Source organism: Neopelma chrysocephalum, unplaced genomic scaffold, assembly GCF_003984885.1.
Source record: "Neopelma chrysocephalum unplaced genomic scaffold, ASM398488v2 Primary Assembly neopelma1_44, whole genome shotgun sequence".
Lineage (NCBI taxonomy): Eukaryota > Metazoa > Chordata > Aves > Passeriformes > Pipridae > Neopelma > Neopelma chrysocephalum.
The window spans coordinates 19,981,475-20,002,911 of NW_020897703.1; the positions used below are offsets into that span (position 1 = coordinate 19,981,475).

At 49.2% G+C, this 21,437-nt stretch overlaps 1 protein-coding gene across 1 annotated transcript in view; it reads right to left on the minus strand.

Moving 5' to 3' along the window:
• Positions 1–6,910: 6,910 nt before the first annotated feature.
• Positions 6,911–21,437, minus strand: part of IGFBP2 (insulin like growth factor binding protein 2) — a 59,810-nt gene continuing 45,283 nt past the window's right edge. Inside the window, exons 4-6 of the mRNA XM_027677904.1 lie at positions 12,589–12,812; positions 11,005–11,145; positions 6,911–8,783 (exon numbers count right to left, since the gene is read on the minus strand). Of these exons, the coding sequence (XP_027533705.1) occupies positions 8,616–8,783; positions 11,005–11,145; positions 12,589–12,812 (533 nt within the window). The 3' untranslated portion in view covers positions 6,911–8,615. The remainder of the gene's footprint in view (positions 8,784–11,004; positions 11,146–12,588; positions 12,813–21,437) is intronic.

Here is a 21,437-nt window from a genome sequence, read left to right on the forward strand (position 1 = left end):
AAGAAAAGAAAAGAAAAGAAAAGAAAAGAAAAGAAAAGAAAAGAAAACCCTGAAGAAACTGAGGACTCGGAATCTATTGCAGCCTCTTGACAAGGACTCAATAAGGAAAGGATAGAGCCAGAGACAAACCAGCCGCAGCCTCTCTGCCGCTCCTCACCTCTCCCTAATGCCGCCTGTGCCCCTCTGCCACAAGCAGAGGTCACCCTGATGTAGGAAGCTCTCCGAGTTGGTGAATTTCCAGTACGGGTTTTGGGCAGGTTCATTTTTAATTTTTATTTTTTTTCATGTTAGCTAGTTGATTTCTAAAGGGTCTTGAGAGAAAACCTTGCGGCCACCAGCACTCCCCTTGCAGTCCTCCGGAGTGTCCTCCCCACACTGCTGGGATTCACTCAAGTCGATTTGATTTCCATCTCAAATGACTGCCCCCAATCCAGGCAGATTTCAACACATCAGGAGGAGGCGTGAGATTGCTGGCTTCGTGTCTGGAGATGAGCTGGGGAGGGAAACACAGGTCCTGCAACGGCACAAATACCCCCAAAAAGTATTTGTGGACTTCAAAAAAAATAATCCAAAAAGGAAATATATTCTGTTCTTCTCGAACGGAAGGTCAGAAACCATTTTGGACAAGCAGGACTCTGACCATTGTCCATCTAGGTGTGGAAGCGTTTGTCACCTGCGTGCATGTGTACGAGTGTGTGTGTGCATTGACATGGCTTTTCCTCCTTGCAAAACTTCACCTTGAAACCTGCAATCTGGAGGTTTCAATGTAATATGTAATCAGGGGGAGAAATGCTGCCCCTCCCAAAAACTAATAATAACCTGCTGGACTAAGCACAGGAGCAGAGTTACGGAGGAGCATCAGTGCCTATGGCATCAGGGCCCCATCAACATTGAGGGCTGCATCCCAGCCGACCCTGCTGTTACTCTGTCGCTGTCCAGACTGAAGTATCCCTACATGGGGACAGGGAGATATGGGCTAAAACTCTTCACCACGCTTTGCCACCACAAAGATGACCAGCTATGGAGACTTTTTTTTTTTCCCACAGCCAAAAATGTGGTTTGCTCCAGGGGAAAAAAAACAACCAAACCTCCATTTTATTTGATCATGTTTTTTTGTTAAGGATGGTTTATACCTTTCCCTATGGGTAGGAAAATGCCAGTCTACATTCTTTCACTTTGAGGATACTGCTCATGTTGCCATGGTTGATCCCCACCACCCTGCAGTAAGATCCTATGATGGGCCCTTGCCTTTAATTTGGGACCCAGCTCCTTGTTGAGTGACAGCAGCCACCACACCACAGAGACCCACTGCCTCAGGTATGGTGGGACAGCCCTCATCTGCCTTCCTGACTTATTTGGTGGTTTTAGCTTTTACGTTCAATTTTGGAACTGTTGCCTCTTGCTTCTCCATGACAAGGGTCTCCACGATGCTGGTGCTGGGAGGAGATCCTGCAGCGAAGGGAAGGAAGGAAGGAAAGGTGGGGTCTGGGTGCTGTGGTCCCAGTGGGCAAACACACACCCACCAGGAACCATATCCCACTGCCACAGCTGGATCTGGCCAAAGGACACGACTGATCTCAGGGGGAAGGTTCCTGCACCCCCAAAGCCCCTTTGAGGTTCCTGAACCTGGGCAGAGAAAAAAGGAGGTCCACAGCACCACCAGGTTCCCACCAGTGGGGATGGACAAGGGGGATTCAGTGCCAAGGGGTTCTGGTGAAGGCTTCTTACCATCACAGGTTGGGAGCCCTCACAGCCTCCCATGACATGTCATCATTCCCCTAAGCAGCCCCTGGGCCCCCCACCAGGACACTTGCCCCAATCAAGGGCAGAACTGGACACCTGCGGTTATTTCCCTCAAAGTTACAATGGGGGAAAATTTTGCCAATGGACTTCCACAGAGACCCAATGGAGCATGTTTGGACCTGGGGACAAAGGACCTTCCCTTGCTTAAAAGAACAAAGTGTGTCACCAAATGCAGATCTGCCCCCCAGAAAAGCCTGCTGGAGCAGGGTAACCACCGTGTTGCTGGAGGAGAGAATGGCGGGTGTTGTGGCCAAGGCAGGGAGGGACCTCTCTGGGCTCTGCAGGGCTGATGGAGCAAGGTTGATTTAACCAGGATAGTGGGTTAATGGTGGGCTGAAAGTGGGGTGAAGACAAGAGGAGAAGGAGGAGCCCAACCACAAGGGCCCCTGTTTGCTTGCTGATTCCCGTGCAAAACCTCCTGACTGTTACAGGCCAGTACCACCTTTCCCAGGACCCTTCCTTCCTTCTCCCTTCCTCTTTCTTGCTTTTTTGTTTGTTTGTTTTGTTGTTTAATTTCCCAAAACTTGAAAGCCTTTGGCTGCAGAGAAAGGAGATGTGCCACCAGGGTGGGATGGGAACAGGCAGAGGGATGCAGCTTCCCATGGACCTTGTCTTTTGGGGAAGATGCTTTTGCAGGGCCAGGGTCAGCTCACAGGGCCTCATGGTGGTGTCATGACAAGGCCACTACAATGACACTGGGAGGGGGACACAGGATGATTCCCCGACCTCTCCCTACAGAGCAAGTCTACAAGGCCCCAGGAGCCCACAGCACCAAAATCCATCCCACACAGCCTCCCTCACCCCTGCGCATCCCATGCTGGGACAGCACTGCCTGTCCTGTCCCCATCAACCTGGAGGGAGGAGGATGGAAGTCTGGGCTGCACCACTCCTGCCTCCCCAAATCACCTTGGCTCCTGGGATGGGGCACCAAGCGACTCCCCTGGCTGCCCGCTCCCTCAAGGATCCCCAGCAGGACGAGGCTGTTTGTAGGCTGCACTAATATTTAGGACTGGGGTTGGAGTTTGGGTCAGGCTGGGGATACAAGTGACTTCAGGAGGGGTTGGTCACCCCCTGGGTTGGCAGTGACGAGGTGCTCCCATTCTCAGCACCCAGCAGCACCCCTTGGCATTTAGAGTGAGAAAACCAAAAGGGGTAGATTTGGGGGCTGGGGAGTGTGGGGGGTTGAGGCACATGGGGAGGTGTTGGCAATTCGTGCATCAGGGGGAGGTGTGAGGCTCAGGGGTCTTCAGCTACAGTATCTGAGCCAAGCCCACGCCAGTATCTAGGATGCAAGCTGGGAAGGAGAGGACAAGGATGGCGCAGGGGTCAGGACAGCCCTTCCACCACATCTGCCCGGGGAGCGGCGCTCAGCAGCTGGGCTACCCCTTGTCTGTACTGCAGTGGACTTCGAAAACCACTAGTACAAGAGCATTTTGCACTATTTCTCCGCTCTCTCCCCCCTTCCCTTTTTCTCCGCCTTCCCCATGAAAACTTTTTTGCTGTTGGTTTGGGTTTTTTGTTGTTGTTGATTTTTTCCCCCCCAAATGGAGCATTGTATATTTAACGACCAACAGTTCACCTTGCTTCCAGACCCCTGTCCTGGCCCTGGCTAGGAGCCCTGCCTACTGTGCCCCCTCCCCAGCCCCACCAGCCCCCTGCCACTGCCACCGGGACAGACGTCACTGCTCACATTACCCACCGTTGTAACACAGTTGTTAAAAACACACCAGATTCCGAGTTTCCTGCCTGGTTTTTATCTTTAAGCAATACTCACTACACATTTTACGGTAGCTTTTTATAGCTTTACATACATACGGTAGCTCTGTTGTTTCGTTTTTGTTTTGTTTTTGTTGTTTTGGTTTTTTTTCCAGTAAACAAGAAATACTCATAATCTTACTGGTGGGAAAAAAAAAAAGCAGTTTGTGAAAAACTGACAATGGAAGAAGAGCTTAATGCTCTGTTTAGCATTTTGTACTTAAAAAAAAAAATCTCACATTTTATTAAAAAGTGAAGATTGCTGTATACTATTTATTCAACTTATAATTTATGTTACTCTTTGATCTTTGTCTTTTCTCATGACAAAGCATTTATTTAATAAAGTTATGCATTCAGTTAGCTTCTGCCTGACCCTTGTGGAGCATCTGTGTGCTGGGGCCTGCCAGTGAGCTGCTCCAGCCCCAAGCATTCCACAGCTGGTGGTGTTGGGCCCTCTGGGGGGTTCATCCAGCTCCATGGGGGTGCCTGGGGAGGTTCAAGGCATGGGGCAAAATGGACGCAATGGTTTAGAAGAGCTTTTGATACTGGAGCAATCTGCTAGATGAGCAGTAAAATTGTAGGTTTGAGTTTAGAGCATCATAAAAGCAGAGCTACCCTATTTTTTTTAGAATTTTCTTTGCATGAATGTGGCGGTGGGGCACAGCATGCACATTCAGCAAGCTTACCAGGAGAAAGTACCTGACAACCAGTGATGTTAAGCTCCTAAATGCTATTGCAAACTGAGCCCCACAGCTTCGGATCAGATGTGATGTTTGACCCTCAGACCTCACTGGGCCGCTGGAAGATTTGTCCCAGTGTGCAGGAGCATCCCTGGGGCAGCCCAGCCAGGCTATAGTCATCACCTTGTGGTAGCCCTTGGTGGCTCTTCCTACAGCCCCGTGCCCTCCCCAGTGCCAGATCTGACCCTCCCCCACTGTCCACACAGCCATCACCCTTCATTCTCCCACTCACCCCCTCATCTCCCCCTCCTTCTGTGCCATTCTTCCCCTCCATTCAACTGCCCAGCATCCTCCCCACGTGCCCAGAGCAGGGTGGGAGGCAAAACCATCCCCTTTGTCCCTGTGCTGGGGAGACCATGGGTTGTCAGGGCTGCACTAACACACATCCCCCATCATATCTACACCACCTGGGGCTGGCACAGCCCCCCCATCCCCAATGGACACCCACAAGGCTGAGCCTGCACCTCACAGGGCAGGAGCCACGCGGCACCGCAGCTGCCACGAGGTGCCGCCGCTGCCCAAGCCATTCGCGCACCCTGGTCTAGCGGGATGGGGGTTGGAACTGTATGATCTTTAAGGTCCCTTCCAACCCAAACCACTCTAAGAAAATTGTCACTTGCCAGTGTAGATACCTCTGTGTGCATAAACCACAGCTGCTGGGGTTTCAGCTAGAACCCTGCATGCAGCTGGCACGATCCTAATGCCTGACCTCGTGCCCCATCAGGCGGATGGCACAATACTGGCCCAGATGAAACCCCAAAGCAATGACAACCATCAAACCCATGGACAGACATATGCAGACATTAAGGTCATACCACAACCCTAGGGAAGCCTAACCAGAAGCTTTTTGCTCCTTTTGCCTTGCTGTTGTCCCCCTCTGCCCCTCTGTAAGGTGCCTGGCTAGTTGCAAGCACCCTTTGCTGGGTTGCGGGCTCCTGTTTGTTCACCTCCAGCCCCTGAACTGGAGGGTGGCCCCTGGCATGGCTGAGCTCAGGCATCTCTGTCACCTTCAGACCTCTCTGGGAAGCACCTGGCCTGGAGGTCCCTTGTGCCCTACAGTGCACTTGGCATCCCCCCCAGCCCCAGCATCACCTGGGGGGGTGATCACCTTCAGCTACCCCCCATCCTGCCTGTCCTCTTCCCCTCCCCTGCAACCTACTGTCCCCAGGCATTTTCCTGGTGCTCCCCACCATTGCCCAGCCTCTCAGCATGTGTCAGTCCCACTCAACCTCCTGGCAGGGAGTGGAAAATAAACAGAAGGGGAAACAGCCCAGTGGTTTTGCCTCCCTTTGTGGAGGCCAAAGGGAAACCACAGCCACCTGGATGCTAGATGTCAGGGCCACATGGGGCCTCTCCTTCAATGCTACAATTTTAATTGAATGTAGTGTGGAGTTTTATTATTATTATTAGTTATTCTTTGCCTCCCTGTGGTGCCCCAAGCACCAAGCTGTTCTGTCACACTCCCTTTGGCAGCACTTCTCACCCTGGGAGAAGGTGCAGGACCTTCAAGGGACCTGTCTCCACAGCCCCATGCATGAAGCAGCTCAACCAAACTCTGGTCCCACACACAGCTCAAACCTCCCTGCACCTTTCCAGCAGCCTGTTCTGGGAAAAGGCTTCACTTGGAAACACTATAGTCAGCTTTCTGGCCAGCTCAGATTTTGCTCTCCTTGTGCTAGCAAAGGAGAGAGTCCTTGGGAGTGTCCTCCATGGAAACCACACACAGTTTCTCCCTGAATCATCCTGCTTAGCTGAGGAACTCTTTGCATGGGGTGTAGTGGAGGCCAAAACTGTAGCAAGACACCTAAAGGAGCCTGGATGCTTCATGGAGGACAGGCCCATCTGCCAGCTCAGAAACAGCATGAGTGGATGCAACTATAAGTTCAAGAAGCCCCTGAAATATCAAGGCTGGGAAGCTGGAGAGAGCAGAGAGACAACAAGGGAGTTGTCCTTACAGCCTTTGCCCAAGCATCTGCCAAGCTCCCTGCACTGGGTAGGAGGGACCTTGCCTTGGAAAGCTGCTTCCCTGCTGCTCAAGGAGCAGGAAATCACCACTCTCACATAGCCACCCAGCAGCTCAGGAAGCTCCATGAACATCGTGTTGGACAGGACATTCACACTGCCATCCTCTCCACCTAGCAAGTGGAACACAACCACCTCTTTCCACCAAATCTAGCTGCTGTCAGGCAGGGAGAGAGTCTCCATACAAATACTGGCCAGATGCTGATTCAAGGGCCCGGTTGCATTTTATAGATTCACAAGGTCCCACATGTGTAGCAGGAATACAGCTGGCCAAAGGATGAGTGACACCGGTTCCTCCCTGCTCATACAGCTTGGGACAGTAACGATGAAAAGCTCGACTCCCATTGGTGCCTGTCAGGCCTGGGGTTTGCAACACCACCTGGACAAGGATGAACAGGGCCAAATTTGCGTGTGATGCATCAGGCAAGGAAATGTCCTGTGAGCAGTGGGGAGGGGGAAGATGACAGTTTTCTGGCATCCCATTTAATTTATTCCAACTTTCTGCAGCTCAGCTTTTTCAAAAGAGAAAAAGACAAACACATAAGAAAACTTCCCCATTCCCAAACAAAACAGAAAGTACAAACTGCAGATGAGAGCCAGCATGTGCAAGGTTTATATGAAAAAGCAGAACACCCTCAGATGTTAACAGAAAACAGGTAGCATCAGTTTTACAGTTACTTGGTTTCGCATGGAGGTGTGTTTTCTTCTTCTCTCATGCTCCCATTTGTAGACATCCACATATGCCCACCCCTGACTTTCCAAAGGGGATCCTTCCCCTGTCTCCTCCACTGCCATGTCCAAACCTCTAAAAAGTCACAAAGGCTTTAAGTTACAGAGCCCACCTGTGCCCTTCACACTTGGGATCTGAAATGTGGGTCCAAGAAGCAGGGCAAAAAGCAATAAACCATTTAAGGAAAGCCCAATATTTTTACTCTTAGGAGAGGGTTTTTGCAATTGCTCTACAAAGGGTACCCATATTAAAAAAAAAAAAAAGAAAAAAAAAAGAGAAGGAAGAAAATAATAAAATCTCCTTGCTTAGGCAATGGGGAAGTTATTTATTCTCAGCATCTGTGTGTTCTGTACAGAAAGAAATCAACAGGTGAATTAACAGCAGAGACACATCTCTCCTCAGAACAGCATGTCCAGCGCAAAACCTCTCAGAGCACCTGGAATTGGATTTCATCAATACAAATGCGTATGTGGGCAGAGGAGTGTGTGTGTGTGTCAGGGCCTTTATGAAGCAAGATACATACTGTAATTTACTTACAAAAAGAAAAAGTTATGTGCTGAATAGCAGATGCTCACTCCAGTCCCAAGCAAAAATGGAGGGACAAGGGCAGCTGCTTGGGAGCGCAGGTTTTAGATGTGTTTTGTTTTTTTCCTATCTATAAACAAAGAAAAAATGAATGAGAGAAAGAGAGAGACATTCCCTGGCTTGTTATCCTAAATCTACACAGGCATCCTTCCACCCAGCCTCAGCAAGTTCATTTTAGCTCCCTCAGTATAAGCTGATCCTAAGAAATACTCAGCAAAAGCCCTTCAAATCCCCTTGAAAAACAAGCATTTAGCTTTGTCGTCACCCAAAGGCCCCATGCTCTTGGACCAGTGGCTGAAGTCAGTCCCTATGGAGTTGGCTGTGCCCCAGCACCAGGAAAGGAAGCACCCAGGAGTGTTTTTAGGGGGTGAGCAGCTGTCTCATCTTTAGCCCTTTCCCTCACCGATGCTTCTGTAGGGAACACATCTCAACTGCGGTGGTATGTTCCCACCCCACATCCCATGCCAGGACAGATGGCTGGGCTGGGGCACAGGGGACCAGCAGGACACAAAAGGCAGACGACAGTATTTACAGTCTTTGGTATTGGGGAAGGGAGAAAAAGAGGAGCAAAGGCTGGGCTTTTTCTTTTGTTTTTTTCACTCACTCCCACCCATGGCAAGGGGTTTTGCCCCCTGGGAGGGGTCAGGGAGCACATGGCACTCTGTGCTGGAGGGTAGAGGAAGATGCCGCGAAGCAGCAGGGACGGCAGGGCTGCAGGGTGAGGAGCAAAAAAGACCGGTTCTCTGGTTTATGTTGGGTGAAAGACTAAGAAAGCAGTCCCTTCTCCTTGCAAACCCCCCACCGCCTTTCCCCTCCCATAATCCCTCCCTTCCCCAGGAATCAGGCAGCTGAGGAAGGAGGGCAGCACGCAGGACCCAACCCCAGTCTCTTCCAGAGCCTAAAGAGACACGCTGAAAACCATGTGAAATCCAGCACTGGGGCCACAGTGAGCCACCTCCAGCCAGCAGGATCATGTCTGTCTACTGGCTCCGCAGGGCATGTGCTCCCCGGTCCTCCTGCTCATGGGCTGTGTAGAAGAGGTGGCACTCGGGGTCCCCGCGGATGGTGGGTGCTCCCTGGATCACCTTCCCGTGGATGGGGTCCACGCACCAGCACTCGCCACGCTGCCCGTTCACAGACATCTTGCACTGCATGGAGAGGGACAGGGCAGGCATCAGAGTAAACACGGGGACAAAACAACCCCCTTCCCAGGTCCACCAGCCCAAAGCCCAAACACAGGCCGAGCTGGGGTTTCTCCAGTGATCTGGCACTAGTCTGGATTTTGGCAAGATCCGCAGATGCCATACTCAAACAGCCCAGGGTCTGTACTGCACCAGCAGTGTTACTCCATCAGTCCAGGCTGAGGGCTGAACCTCTTTCCCCAGTGGCTGTGCCAAGGACCAAGAAGCCAATTTTAATGAACCACAAGGACAACTGTCCCTGAAATGCATCACCTTCTGCCAATTGTGGATAAAAGTACCCAGAGATTCAAGAGTCCCAGGGGAAAGAGGGATGAGATAGACTGACAGAGGAGTTGTATGAGCTTCTTCTCACCTGCACATTAGGCTAAACAAACTGAAACATCAGATCAAGGCCCCCACAGCCAGACTTAAACATACTTCCAAACAGGGATTCACTCTGTTCCAGAATGGAGGTAGGGACCATGGTGCATCCGGACCTGGACTGTGTCCTCCCAGTCCTGTTAGACAAAGGTTTCTTGCCGTAATTGTTATCATCCACCTCCTGCCCTGCAGGGCTGCAGGCACTTTGAATCTGACGCTCACCCCTCCATCCCCAGCATATACATTTCTGGACAGGTGTAGTGGGAGATGCAGAGGTTACTCCAAGCAGGCCAACCTCTGTGGGCACTCTGTAAAGCTGAATTTAAGCCATTTTCTGCAGTTGGACTGAGGTCAAAATGCAGCCTTGTTCATGGGAATAAAAAAGTACAAAAAGAGAGGAAGAAAAAGCCTCCCCAGCAGGAGAGTGCATCCTCCACCTGAGTACTGGTCCATAGGGGGTGTGAGCAACTGGGAATACTTTTGTTGTGGTCTGCTTTCCAGCAAATGAAAATGAGCTCAACTCCTAGATGGAGGGAAGTTAGTATCACTTCACATTTGCCTTGTTTGCCCTCAACCAGGGAGGTGCAGGGAAGAAGAGAAAACAATTTTTGTCCTCTCTCTTTATCTGCAGTAGTGACCAGTGTGTAACCCACCTGCACCCTTCAGTGCAAGTTGACTTATTTCCCAGGGACAAGGAGCAGCAGAGACTGTCTTCTCTTTTGTAGCACACAAAACATCACTGCACTGTCAAGGCTCATTCCCCAGACATGGCTCATCTCCCTACAGGCAACTTGCCAGCTCTGCTCCAACCAGCCCTTCCAAGTATGCTCATGCTGGAGGATCTAGCCAGCCCATGGGGCTCTTCAGGGAGAGATGGAAGGTGAGGGTCCAGATGGCACAGAGACAAGAGAAGGGACAGAGGGAGATTATCTCTGAGCATCATATTTTTTTTTAATGCTCCTGATCAAGTAAATGCTTAGCCACAAAAAGAGCAGGTTTTCTGGGGTCCCCTCCAAAGGCTCAGCTATAAGGGATCCTCATATCCAAGTACTATTCCCACAACTGCAGTCAACTCTGGGCAAGCCAGGGTTTTGCTGTTTTTCCTGGCACTTTTTTCCCCATGCCTGAGCCACTGACACCTGGTGGTTTTGCACAGACAAAGCCAAGAAGTCAGAATTCAGACACACAAGTTCTGTGAGTCCTTCTGGGTCCCATAAACACCTTCAGAAGCACACTGCACCCCAACCCCCACCTCACCTGGAAGGAATCCCTCCTACAGCTGTGGGACCAGCCTTGATTTGTGGAAGAAAACCAGTAAAGTGCACTATAAAACTTCCTGACCCTGGAAGAAGTCCTTTCTGCTTTGTCTGCAAGACTGGCCAACATGCAGTCTCTCCCTGCTTTTCTCCTGCAGCAGGGCCCAGCCAGGACAATACCTGGCACAAAGTACATTAAAATAGACCTGGACAGATAAGCAGCTCTTGTGGGGAAGAAGGGGCTCTGAACTAAACAGATTCTCGGCTGCCCACAGCCACACGTGGACATGGATCTCATCTCCACTTGCGAACTCATGGCTGCAGATGCACCTAAGCACCCATGGCTGCAGCAGCACCTAGGTGCTACTAAACCTGTTCATGCCATGTGCAGTATTTGCTGTTTACCCCACACCTCATATCGTGTGTGCAGTCTCAGCCCAGCCCTGATCTGTGCCTGTGCTCTGTGGCTGCACACGATGGGGACAGAGAGAGAGTCAAGGGCTGCTGCTGGGAGTACAGCCAGCCCCAGAGCTCCCGCTCTCCCCACTTACCTGTTTGAGATTGTACAGGCCATGCTTGTCACAGTTGGGGATGTGAAGGGAGTAGAGGTGCTCCAGGGGACCTCGCTCATCTGGCAGCCGCATAGTGGATATGCGTTCCAGGACCTGATCCAGCTCCTGCTGACAAGGGGTCTGAAAAGAGATCAGAAAGCAGAAAAAAAATTTAAAAAAAAAAAGTCAGGGCAATGGTACTATTCAAGGTCAACACTTTGGACAGTGGAAACACCAGTAGGGATGAACACTTGTGTGCACTTCCTCATGACACATGTTTGCCACTGGGTCCTGCTACAGACTTCACCCGCAGACACCCAAAATCAGAGTGCTGCACAGCCACATGTGGACATGAGTGTCTCTCCCATGTGCCTGACATGGCCAAGAGCCTACAGAATACCAGGTCCCGAGCCCTGGATACACAGAGAAGGAGAAACCTTAGAGATGCTACTGTGGGTCCCACAGGTGATGACAAGTGACACAGAGTAGGGCTAGACCAGACAGACCAGGATGGTTTCCATGAGTTCCCACACCTGTGGCACAGTTCTGGCCCAGAAGTGAAATTCAAAGCATCTGAGACCCCATGGGAGCAGAGGGGAAGCCCTGGAAATGAGAGTATCCAAAGCTAGCCTCTGGAGGCATGCCTCTTGCTCCACAGCAGCTTCCACACAGGGCTCCCCACCAAGGCAGTCTGGTTGAATTATACCTGATGTGAGCCAGAGTCCACACCTCTCTGTTTTTGCAGTGGATGGTGTTGGGTTTTTTTCCCCTCAAAGGAGCAGCAGCAGTGTGGGAGCTCTCAAAGCTGATGGTGCCTGCACCTTATTTTGAACCTCTGTTTTGCCTATTCCTTGGAAGGCATTGAGGACTCTCTTTTAAAGTCTCTTTCTGTCCCTGTGCTCACCAGATATTAATACTCTATATGTTTACAAGGACCTTTTGGGGTGGGTTTCCATTTCCATCTCCATCCCCATCCCATTTAGTTGCCTTGACCAAACTGCCCACTAGAGGGAAACCACGGCCAAGGACTGGAGGGCATAGAGACAGGGAAGGCAAGAAGGGGACGGACTTTGAGCACTCTCACTGCTGTGAGACAGTCGCACAGCCCATCTTAGGAGTGCTTGTGGCCCCCCTAACCTGGACTGGGGTTGCTCTGCAGCAGGCAGGCAGTACTCCTTTACCCACCCCAAATCCCCTTGGGCCATCTCTGGCATTTTCTTAGGGGAAAAAGGGTGTCAGAAAGGCAGTCCACGGGCAAAGAGCATGCCGCACCCTGCAGAGGTAGGTATCTAGCCAGCAGGAGCCCCCCTTTCCCAGCTCTGCCATCAGGAGGTGAAGCTGCAATGAAAATAATGCCTCCTCACCAACACATCAAAGTTCATCAGATGGTGTGTTCAGCCCCAGCTTCAGGCCAAAACCAATGTTTGCTTTTCCTTTTTTTCCTTGCCCCGCTTTTTTCTTTCAATTTTTTTTTTTTATCTTTATAAGACAGTTTACTGCAGATGTCACTAAGGCTTTGCATTCAGCATTTCCCAGTGAGCCCCAGCTGCACCCCTCAGCCCCCCACAGCCCCTGCCCTCTCACCCTGCCCGTCGACAGCCGTGACTTTTTGGAGTCCTCGTGGTTGTGATGGGCCTTGCTGACTTTGCCCATCTGCCGCTGCTGCTCATTCACCTTCTCCCTCATAACTGCCAGCTCCTTCATGCCTGTCTTCATGGGCTTCCTCCCACCAGCTCCGCTCAGTATCCCCACAGTGCCATCCACGTGGTTCTCAGCAAGAATGCTCTCGGACCGGTCATCACCATTATCTGCAAGAGAAGGGCAGGCAAGGAAAGGGTCCAGCTCAGTCTGGCGCTCTATCACGTGTTCATCCCACCCTGGATCATTTTCAAATGTGGCTGGTTACCAAGCCATAAAACCTTTGCATGCAAACCTTTTAAATTGCATTAGCCCTTTCATCTGGAAGGTGAGAATAGATCCTTTCATTCTGGAGTTATTGCTACTCTAAAAGACAGTTTAGAAAGCAGAGGAAATCGCTGCTGTAGAAGTTCTTTCTGGTTTTTCTTTGACTTTCTAAATTACTTCCCGAGAATGTAATTTTCCCATCACAAGTCCAGTTGGATTAGGGATGCCAAGTGTACTTCAGCTCCAAAACTTAAAACCACAATGATTATTAACAATACCTTGAGTCCATCTATAATCCCCCAGAGTATCTCCAGGAATACTTACCCAAGATTCAAGTGCTAAAATAAATTCTCAACACTGCTTTCAAATATACCTTCCTTCTGTTCTATGGTCACCTTAATTTCCCTTAGAGATCCTGCCATTTCAGTGATCATCCTTGCCATACCATTTTTCCCACTGTGTGTCATACACTGTGTTACTCATTTAGCTTCCACCTACTTCTGCATTTGGCCATTTCTGCTGACAGTGGAACAGTCCCATCTTTGCCCCTGTTGCAAGCCACAAGATCCCCAGCTAGTTCAGCCATTTCAAAATCAGTTAGCAGAAATCTGGGGATAAACACTGGACTTTTTCCATCTCCTCTGCTCTCTGCTTTACTTATTTTCCCAATTCACTGGGAACTTCTGAGAGCAAACCTTGGCAAAGCAGGACACAATGGTCACAGTGCTGCAGACACCAGTCCCTTTAGACTTTGCAGTGGCAATGAGGACAGATCTCAATTGCTCCTGCTTGCTCCAAAAGCCCAGAAGGTGACAGCTGATCCCTTCTTGTTGCCTGGTTTGATCTGGCTAAGCAAGCACATCTAACACTGTAACTGAATCTGATATTGAAGCTAGTCCTATGTTAGGCTGGGCCTTGGACCAAGACCTCGAGAGGTCCTTTTGAACCCAAATTATCATTCAACCCACACATGTACATCACCTGTCACTGCACTAACCCAGGCTATATATGTCTCTGTATATATCTCTCTATATAAGACCTCTTCAGCAGCTCCGTAGGTAACCACACCAGGGGACAGACCAGGTCATTCTGGTGGTGATGATAAACATCATGTCTTTTAGCATCTTCCAAGCAAGAACTGTAGCACCCAACCTCCCAACATCAGCATTCTTTCCAGCACCTCCAATTTCAGCTTTCCAGCATTATGGAATTCAGACACTTACACAGAGGTAAAGAAATCACATCAAACTGTGCATGATGCAGGGCAATGCTTTAGCTTACACAATAATGCTTAATTTCTGGATTTCTCCTGCTTTTCAGAAGACCAAGCATGCAGAGCATTTACAGATGTTAACATTTCCTTTTTTCAGAATCTGCATCAGGATGTTTTGTCAGGGCATAGCTCTACTGTCACGACAGAGAGTGAAAAATCATAATAGCAAGTGTTTTATTTCTGCCACAGCTTTTTAAGCTCTTTTCAGATATTACAACCCCAAGCTCATAAAGGAGAAACTGCAAGAAGAGTTTTGTCTGAACTTACTCAGCTGCTTGATGGCAAGATGACCCAAGTGGGCTGCATTGAAGAGCCCCTCCAGCCTAGCATGCCATTCATGAGAGACCATCAGCCGCTGCTAGGGGACACAACAGAAGGACCATTCCCAATTTGTGCTGCAGACCAGCAGTAAAAGCACTTTCATGGTTGGAGACTGCATCTGACCCACAGGATTTAAAAGCCACCAAGAGACCCATCCCTCAATGGATTTGTCCAATATCTTCTTCAACTTCTTCACCATTTTGGCCTCAGATATCCCAATACTAGGATCATCCCACTTCCAGAAATACTAAATATATTTGGTCTGCAGGTTTTTAGCTGCTTAGGTAGCAACTGAAAAGCAAACATGGGGCAAAACCAATCTGGCAAAGCCCATTACTTTCCTCAGTATTGGTTCCAGATGAGAACCGAGACCAGGTTTGATAGCCAGATGGGCAAGCTCAAAGTCTAGGCTGCTGCCTGATGATTGCCATCTGGCCATCATCCTAGGAGACAGACAAGCAATATTTTGAGCAGGAATCTTCTGTTTATACACCAGTCTCTCCGCTAATTAGAAACACATAGTGAGAAGAGAGAAGGCCATGAGGCCGCCTTTAGAGAGGATCAAATAAAAAAAGCACCATGAAGAGATGGTCAAGGCTGGCCAGGCCCTGATCCTCAACAAGCTGCTTAAGAGAGTTTTAGCCTTCCAACATCTTTTGTGCTCCTCTTGGTGTCTCACCAAGTTGTCAGCAACAGCACAATAAGCACAGCAGCAGGGCAGCTTCTCAGACACATTTCAGTCCCCTGCTTCATTCAGAAAAATGATGGTACAAACTGACAGAAAAGCAGCAAACTGGAAGTGGTGCCTTCCCCCATTGATTCTTGCTCCTTTCTGCCTCCAACTAAAATATATAGACATCTGCCCAAATAAGCACTGTGCTAGTAAATGCAGGCGAGCTGGTAAGCCTCTTGTCAGCTGATTCATTCACAAAACCTGCTTCTGATAATATTTTTGCTCATTTTTCTCACTTTCCAATGCTAACAAATATCAGCCCAAAGAAAACCACCGATGGGAGTGGAGTGTGCAAGCCGATGTGCATGAACACACCCAGGGACGGCAGAGATTGCTCTTGGCTCCCCAGGCACCATCACAGGAGCAAGACAGGATCAGAGGCCAGGAAGGTCTAGCTGCTATTGACTGCAAGCCCTCCTCTCCAAGTCAGCCATGGTGAGCCCTGCCCTCACCCTGCTGCCAAGCTGGACCGGTTCACCTGGGGCTGATGCCAGAGACCCATCACAGCTTTTTCCTCTCCCAAATCCGGTGCTGCTCTTAGGAGAAGCTCTCCTGACCTGAGGCTTCCAGGGGTGGCTCAATCACAGGGGAAGGGAGTTGAGACAGAAGAGGTTGGCCCCCATGTGCAAAGCACCAGCGTTTCCTTCAGGACAAACTGCGTGCACAGGAGGAGTCTGAGAATCAGGTATGATGGACCACATTTCAAAGAGCAAATGGGCCGGGTAGCAGAGAGATCAAGATTCAAGGTCAGGAGAACACAGAGCATGCTGCAAACCAAACATCTCTTACAGCCATATAATGCTTTTTAATGGTGCCCAAAAGCTGCAAGTCATGCACACTTGCTTATGACTATCCATGAAATAATGAAGCCACCTGCCAATCCTACCAGGATGGGATGGGCAGGTATGCAATTGCCTCAAGATACACAACCCTAATCTGTTTGTCATCCCGGCTAACGCCTTTTTGCTGACCCATTTCAGTTCACACTAAATATATCTGTAAGGGAGTGGTGCCAAACTCCAAAACAATTATGTTTTATAGTTCTTCCATTTTCCTATGGCATGTGGAAAACATCTCCTGTGCTATTTTGGATCAAAAGGTAGAGAGCTTTTTGCAGGGTGGGACAAGTGTGGCAGGAATCTAAGCAGATAGCTGAAGTTCTCCTGAACACTGATGCTGAGCTCATGAAACACCTCTCTCCTTGCCAAGAAAATGATTTCTTTATGGCCTTTTTCAAGGAAAATTCCCATTGGCTTCAATGGGGCGAGGACTTGGCTGAGGAAAAAGCGTGTTCAAATGGCCATCAGCTTATGTCTGTAGGAAGCTGCACAGTCTCGCCAACATTTTCAAAAGCGGCTACCAATTTCCACTTCTGAAATTTTCGGGAATCAGGTTTGAGACCTCCAGACACCTCTGACGAGACAGCTGAGAAATAGAAGGGCTGAAAAACAACCTGCCACTTCCAGAGCTACAAGGAAAAAAAAGTACCATACAAAAAAACCCGGCAGCTGCCTCAGGTTAAAAATATATCTTTATCCCTTTGAAGGGCCCTGGAGCGTATCTGGCCTGTGGGACAGGATCAAGCCAGTAGCACTCACTTAGCACGGGAGGGCCAGCCTGTATCACGGGGAGCACGCACCATGCCAGGTACCACAGGCACCCTCCCCAACACTGCTCTCTCTCTGCACTTGCTTTCCTTCATCGACAGCTTGCCCAAAGGCTTTCACGTGCATTTGCTTATCTGCCCAGGGTGTTTGCATAGCATTTAAGTGCTGATTAAGGTCCCAGACCCACAAAAAGCTCCACCAAGTGGCCTTCAACACCCCTGACTGAAGCCCCACTAACTGAAAGTTCCAACTGTGTCCTGGGCTGGACTGGGCTTACATCTCCCTCTGGCAGCAACTACAGCCTCCACTGGCCAGCACTTTCCTTCAGAAAAACTTGAGCGTGCTGCCCAAAACCATGTGAGGAGCAAATGGGCAAATCCAGGAGCCTAAGTCCTGGACTGGCACTGCACCATACACAGGAACAAGCACAGCTGGGGCTGTGGGAATGCAGCACCCATCCATGGAGACATTTCTCACCCTGAGCAGGGGTGTCAGTGTTATCTAGGTTTGGTTTTGTCTTTTTTCCCCCCCCAACACTTTTAGCTTCTTGTGTCCACGAGTTCTACCATTTCAGGATAATTTAAGTGCCTGTTCTGGGTTTTGCTTTGCTTTTATTATAGGGAGCAGAGCTGCCTGTCCCAAGCTGACAGCAACCCAGCACTTGTTCTCTGCAGCCAGAGAGCAAACTGAGCCTTTAAACCTGACCTTTCATATATAGGAAAGGTGGGGAAGGAACAGACAAACTCTGACTGCAGCCCCGGTGACCTCTGCTTCATCAGTCTGCAAAGTACTTCTAGAAGAACCCTGGGCAAAGGTTCTTGTGCAACAGCTCTAGTATGTATGTTGTTGACCTGAAGCTCAGATACTTCAAAAAAAGTTTGCTTTACTGTTTAAAAATATAAAAAATAATAATAATATAATAATATAATAATAAAAATTAATAAATAATATAAAATAAATAATAATAATTTTAAAAATACCACTAAAAAGTTTACTTTTTACTGACATTGCAATTTCATCACAGCAGGAGTTGCCAAGAACAAAGTCCCCCCCCCAAAGCCCTCTGGCCCATCCTAGCATAAAAAGGACCCAGGGTTTGCCAAATACCACTGGCAAACTGCAAGGCACTGAGCCACAGCACAGCATCCATCGCTGCTCAACTGGTGGCAGAGGGAAAATGTGGTAGGTGCTCTGGCCACAAGCATAATCAAGCTACTCTGGATGCAGCTACAGAGGCAGATGAAACCAAACACCCACTCAAGTTTCACTCTTCCCTTTGCACAAAGGTGCAACTGGGAATGCCACAGAGGGAGCATGAGTAATGGGCTCTGTAAGAGGGGGCGGTGGGAGAAGGGACACAGAGCAGAGAAGAATCACCTCCACCCTGGAACATCATCTCTCACAGAGGCCAACCATGGATGCTCAGGGGAGGAGCAGAAGAAAGGACACAATTACAGAGAAATTCTTCTCCGTCTCTCCTCCTGCCCATCAGCAGTTCAGGAACCAAAGGTATTTCATCTAGACTGGGTTTAATAGCCATTAACAGTCCTAAATAGGGAAACTCCATGCACAATCCCTTCTGGATTCAACTACAGGGACTCCTCATACTACCTCCAGCTCCCCTTTCCTCAGCCAGAAGTCTGTTCTGCTTAAGTCTCATCCAGTTCTGCACAGGCAACATGTGGATGTTTAAACTATTGATTTGGTAGCAAAGGCATACAACCAGCATTACTGGGTAGCCCAGAGGTGTCTGTGCTATCCAGCTTTTGGGAGGACTCACAGGAAGGCTAGTCTTCCAAGTCTCTCTGAAACACAGGCTTCCATGAGGCACAGATCAGCTCAGAGAATCTCTTCCTGCTGAAGCACTCCTCAGGTCAGGTTCCCGGGACCCTCTGTCTGCCTGCATTCCCAGGGTTATTTCATCATGCCAACTTGCTCAGTAACAGCGAGGAATTGCACACCACAGCCAGAAAATTCCTGCATTGGTCTCCAAGAGCTTGTTTTACCTCTGTGATAAGCGGTTCACAAAGCACTCTGAGATCCCCTGGGGCCAAGAGCCCTAGGGCTCTGAAAACACCCTTTTTTTTGTCATGAGATCTATTCAGCCCATCTCTACCAGCAGGGAGGGCAGGACTGGGGAGGAACGGCATGTTCTGGCCAGGGGTTGCTTAGCAAGCTCCTGTCCCTGCCCTGAGCAGCTGGCACGGAGGGGTGATCCAAGGGGCACCCAGTGCTTCCCTTCGACTCAGTCATCCTGCAGGAAATGCTTTATGCTCTTCCAAAGTGCCAGGGACACTGACTCAGGGCAGCACAGCTTTCAGCAGTCTGCTTTGCTCTCTTTTCACTGCATATTCCTGGTGGCTGGAAAGCTCAGCTTTCCCTCCTTCATCCACGTAGGTCCAAAGTCAGAGAAAAACCTCTTATCACTGCCCAGTAGCCTTTAGCACACCTGTGCCCCTCTGCACACAAACTCCTCTGGCACCGAGCAACCACAGAAGCAATATTGACATGGAGCTGATGTCAGATGAGGAAAGGAGAGGAACTGAAATGTCCCTTCCACCAGGCTTTATTTCAATCAGTCCTTTTTTTTTTTAAACCATATTTGTAGACCGGTTTCCCAAGGATACAGAACTTGTGCAATTACACAGCTTGTCTCTATGTGTTTCTGCATGTGCGTATGTTTGCATGACTGCCTGTCTCCCTATTAGTTCTCTTCCCCCTCCACCTCTCAATATATCTACAAACACGTCAGCAAATGCCAACTGCATCTCAAAGAGGAACACAATTCTCAAGAATAGTAAGTTTCCACCATTTCATGAAAATGTGCAACCAGGCTGAAGAGAGATAAAACAGTAGGGTTTGTTTTGTTAGCTTTCTTTCCAAACAATTTGACTGACGGGCCGTGTAGCACATTATCAGCCCACTCTGTGCAGACACAGTGAAGCACAAACCACCACTGGGGAAGGTCTGCTCCAGTCTTCCTCCTGGCAGCAGTGAGCCTGCATGTGTTGCTTGCAACATCCTGCTCCCTCCCACACCAGCTGTTCACTGTGTGCCAGGAATGGTAAGTGAAAATGCTGTTCAGGACCCTCAAAAATGCGGGGGAATGTTTCAAGTCCCCTCGTTTACTGAACTTCCATTCGCGATCCTGCTTTTCTTTCACCACTTCTCCTGAGCATGGGGCTGCTGAGCATCCCAGTGTGCACCTACAGCAGACGCTCTCCAGACTCACCTAAATGCTGAAGCTGAGGAGCCAAAGGGTCTCATCTCACAGCTGATGACAGTGGTTTTGTGCCTGTGCTTAACCTCAACACATGTGAAGGCAGCTTGCTCAGGGGAAAGACCTTAATATGTTTGGAAGGTTTTGCTGAGTGAGGCTCTCCAAGCTCCCTGCCACCATAAAAGCATTCCCCCTTGCTAGTGAACCATATCTCAGCCCTTTCAACACACTCCTCTGATTAGCCCTCTGCAAAGCTGCAACCTTCCCAGCAGAACCAAATGAACTAACTTGAAAACACTTTCAAAGCTTAAATTAATTGCACTGCAGCTTCCCAATTTGACATTGACCCCATCTGTAAATTCCCCAGAGTAGCTACTACTTAGTCATTAGGGGCTTCTTCCTGAATGAAACAAACCATTAATCTTACCAGGCCAAGGCTCTGCTCTCCTTCCCCAGTCACTCACATGCATTTGTGTGGTCTTCAGTGCCCCAAGCACCCAAAAATGCCTACCTTCTGGTAGGCAACTTCTAGTATAAGCTCGGCTCCTAAATCCACAGCTCCTATGACTCTCCAGAATGAAACCAGGCCACAAAACCACCTCATTCATTTCCTACAGGTTTTACTGCTGTATTTGAATTACCTTTATTTTCCCAGTGGAAACATGGGCTCATCTCTGACCCCAAGCCCAAATTCACTGGGGCTTTTGCATCCCACAGTCTAGACCATGCAAGCACAGAAGAGGTTTCCTGACCACAGCCTCCATGAGGGTGCCTGCATGTTAACTATTATCTAGATGATCTCTGTTTGGCATTGAGCTGCTGCACCTCTCTTTCCTGCAAGAGAGCCAGAGGCTGGCAGAATTACAGGAGCTGTGAATCTCAACAAGTCTGATTCCCAGATATGACGCTCTACAGCCTGCCAGGAAGGGCTGGTGAAGGACTTATGATCTGATGGACACACAATCACAAGCAAGAAACACTCCTCTGAATTCACACTAAACGTTTCTGCCTTCCTAACGCATTTTGGAAAAATCAGAATATACAAGACTTTTTCAGACTATTCTCCTATTTTAAAATTATTACTTTTCTAGGTGCAGGCAGCAACAAGCAAACACCATGTTAGCTGGAGACAGACTGTCAAAAATCAGTTTGAACCTGCACAAAGGAAAGATGTACTACTAGAGGAAGTGCTCATACCTGTCCATCTGGGTCTTCAGACCCACATGTCTCTTGGGTAGAGTGCTTTAGCCAAATAGAAGACTTCTTGCTCCAAGGAGAGTGGGCTGAGAAATTTTGTAAGTTCTTTCACATCAGAAGTAAAGGGAGATAGTCTGTGGTTTTTTCTGGCAATGCCCTCTGTCTGTTTTGGCTCCT